Source organism: Ambystoma mexicanum, chromosome 5q, assembly GCF_040938575.1.
Source record: "Ambystoma mexicanum isolate Mex_15411 chromosome 5q, UKY_AmexF1_1, whole genome shotgun sequence".
In the NCBI taxonomy this organism is placed as follows: Eukaryota; Metazoa; Chordata; class Amphibia; order Caudata; family Ambystomatidae; genus Ambystoma; species Ambystoma mexicanum.
The window spans coordinates 1,034,656,143-1,034,659,377 of NC_090933.1; the positions used below are offsets into that span (position 1 = coordinate 1,034,656,143).

At 44.6% G+C, this 3,235-nt stretch overlaps 1 protein-coding gene across 1 annotated transcript; it reads right to left on the reverse strand.

The window, feature by feature from the left end:
* Positions 1 to 638: 638 nt before the first annotated feature.
* On the reverse strand, positions 639 to 2,969 carry LOC138498340 (serine-rich adhesin for platelets-like). The gene has a single exon (XM_069622137.1). It carries the CDS (start codon positions 2,967 to 2,969, stop codon positions 639 to 641), a length of 2,331 nt encoding a protein of 776 aa, XP_069478238.1.
* Positions 2,970 to 3,235: the final 266 nt, after the last annotated feature.

Genomic DNA, 3,235 nt, shown 5'->3' on the forward strand with positions numbered 1-3,235 from the left:
TACTGATCTGAACTTCGGTTCCCAAGGGCGTTCAACCTACCAGCGCCTTCAGACCATACCAATGGTATATAAGGCGCTATATAAATGCAAAATAACAATAACAAAGATAGCTCGTGTTCGCCAAGGGGCAAGTATACTTGTCGACTGATGTCAAAGCCAAACCAAGTACAGTTCAGATCCCCAAAACAGATTATTGACAAATTTCTGTATTTTATAACAGCGTTGTCTATAAGGCTAGTAATGGCCTTCAGAAATGTGGCAGTACTGATTTTGTACGGATTCCAGTATCCGTTAATAATTAGGAGATTATGCCGCTCATCTATGGAGCCTTGAGTCGATTGCATGTGAATCCCCTGAGTAAAGGCGTTTGGATTTGAGACTTCCATAGTTTTCCATTGGTTGTTGACTTTGGTCATTGTTAATAGCCCAGAATAAGGGCGACCTTGTGGATTTTTTACGGCAGGGTTCAGGTGAACTTCAAAGCCGTCTCTCATTGGAGCCTCTACAAGCCACGTTTCTTGTAGACGGATTACAATCACACGCTGAAGGTCAACTTCGAAGTTATTAAAGAGGTGTATAAATCCTCTCGTATTCCATGATAAAATCTCCCACCGAGGTTCACAATCAGATAGTTGTGGCTATTGTTTCGTGTTGCGGGAGCGGGGGGTTTGATTATTCCAAGTTGACTTTCGACTATTCTGAAGATTTTGATTGTGTCGTAATGAAATTGCCGCAAGTGACTGCCTTAGCTCCTTGCAACTTATGGAAGCGTCAGCCTTAGATGAAGGCGAGGAGGAGCTGGTGTTAAGACTCTTTGTGGGTGCCAGAGGTTCGGTCGAGATGTCAAAACCAAATGCCAGTAACTCGTCAGAGGCACGCAACATAGTGTTTCGTACAGAGGCAGAAGGAATATGCAAAATAACCTGGTCAGCCGTGTATTCAGTTGGATATTCGACAATCTTAATATCGGCTGATTCGATTGTGCGTAGCGAAGGAATGCATTTGAGTAGTCTCATCACATTTGCACGGTTGAGATTGACGTCATTATCATCGTCTTGAATGTTTTGAAGACGCAATTTCCCAATTTGTACAGTCGAAGAGGAAGAGAGATTTTGGTGAGCTCTAGAGACATGGTACACCTTCTTGCTTTGTTGGTGTTTAGTACATTTGGGGTTCCATCTAGATGACTGATCGGATACATGCGCAAAGTGATCACGTACACTGCGAGTTTCATTACCAGTGCGTGAGCACAGAGCCGCTAACGTGGACCTTCGGTTTATAGTAGGTTTAGACTGACCCTGAGCAGCAGGAGGGAGAGAGCGTATGCCATCAATGGCACTCACATTTTGTCTCTCGAGTGAGGCTTCCAGGTCAGAATAAGTAGAGAGATTGCAGAGATCTATTTCAGGATCACTCTCGGAGCTTACGATTGTCTCACTTACAGACTCAGTTCTTCGTCTTTTCGATGAGGGATGGACCGATGCACGAGTTGGTCTTGCAGTTTGCGCAGATATGGGCGGAACTTTGGCTGCGACTTCTTCTTGTATGGTTGTTCGTGTGAACAAACTCAATTTTGTCGGCGAAGGTAAATTTCTAATGAATTTTTTTTGTTTGTTGATGTTGTTGTCTTTCGATTTGTCGATGGCACCATGTGAGCGTTTAGAATTTATCTTACTGGCGGCCCGTAGACTCTTCACTTTTTTGAGAGAATTAGCTGTAGAATCAGGAAGAGAAAGGGTTATTGATTTTGCGGCTCCCGCAAAAATGCCAAATGAGATTGGCATCCCCTGCGAGATTGAAGGCGCAGAGGCCGGGTTCCTGTCTTTGGGAAGAATTGCTGCAGATTGGGCCGTGTCAGAGACCGCTCCTTTTGAAGTCTTACTTAAAGAATTAGTTTCCTTTTCAGTATTGTCCTTTCTTGATTTCAGATTTTGTTGAGAGTCATCAAGATGCGACTGACTACCTATCGAAATAGGCGTCAGTGTTGAATGATTAAGTTGCCCATTTTGAGACGCAGTTGAGGATACCAAAAGATTCTTTCCCGAGTTAGAGATTTGCCCCGGAGCCAAGTTTGGAAGAACATTTGTCTCACTTTCTGTGGGAGACTCTGTTGCTAGAAGTTCTGGGACTTTGGTGGATGGTGGGTGTTGCAATACTGAGTGTGAAAGGACGGCGTCCACATTGTGCCGCATCCACTTTAGGGCTTCCAAGAGACCTTCCGATAAGGTGTCGTTTTGGCAATGATGGCGTGCAGCTAAGTCTGTCAAACGTTCCTGCCACCGAGTCGTAAGATCGGCTTCTCTCAAGATCTGATTTTTCAGAAAGTTGTTAAAGTTTTCGGTTTTCACCATTTTGTCGGATAAGACTGCGATTAGGGCTGTTTGATCTTTTAAGGCGTCGTGAAGTGATTCATAGAGTTTTGTAAAGGGAATCATTGCCATCGATGTTGCAGCAAGCACATTGTTGTACAACTGCGTGGCTGCTGCAGCCGAGAGACTGGATTTCTGAGATGACGATGAGGAGCCATCGACACAGGAGTGTGAACTCGAGGAAGTCGCCTCATGTGACGCAGCTTGGGCGCTTGATTGGACTTTTTTCAGATGATCTGCCAAATGTTTCTTCGACAAGGAGGAACAGACTCGAGGAGTACTTGTAGATGCCAGGTTTGATAATCGGGGACCTTTAGCAACACTTTTGTTTGTAGACACGTTGGTTTTTGTAGCAGGCTCTTCGTCCGCAATATCAGGTAAATTGCTACTCAGGTCAGCCCCATCGATGTTTGATGATGAGTAGTCTTGCCGTGAGAGATTTCCCTGAGTGACCAAGACAGCTGATTCTGTTGAATTTAACTGTGGCGTTGTCCGAGAACAGGTTTGATGACGTTGGTCGTAGTAAGTCAGCAGCCTTTGTTTTGCGGCGGCATAGTCCGCATCTAGTTGTGCCAGCAGACGTGCCTCACGGCCTTCCATATTTAGATTTGTACTTTTTTTTTTCTAATGTTCTCGCACTGTGTTCCGGCAGTGTGAGATTTGTTGGAATTGTGAGGTGGCGCAGTTTGAATATCCTTGAAGTGATTGTTGTCTAGACCTTTAAAGGTATTGCATGCTTGATGATTGGCAGGTGTTAAGGGTTCCTTGTCGCTGTTTACTTCGGGTACTAATCTAATAATGTCCTGAGGCTGTTTCCTTGATGCTATAGACGTTCGATTTAGAGTGGAACAGTCTATAGAGGAATG

Excerpts from the sequence above, each read along its gene's own strand:
- LOC138498340 (XM_069622137.1), bottom strand. The coding sequence starts at position 2,969 with ATGGAAGGCCGTGAGGCACGTCTGCTGGCACAACTAGATGCGGACTAT.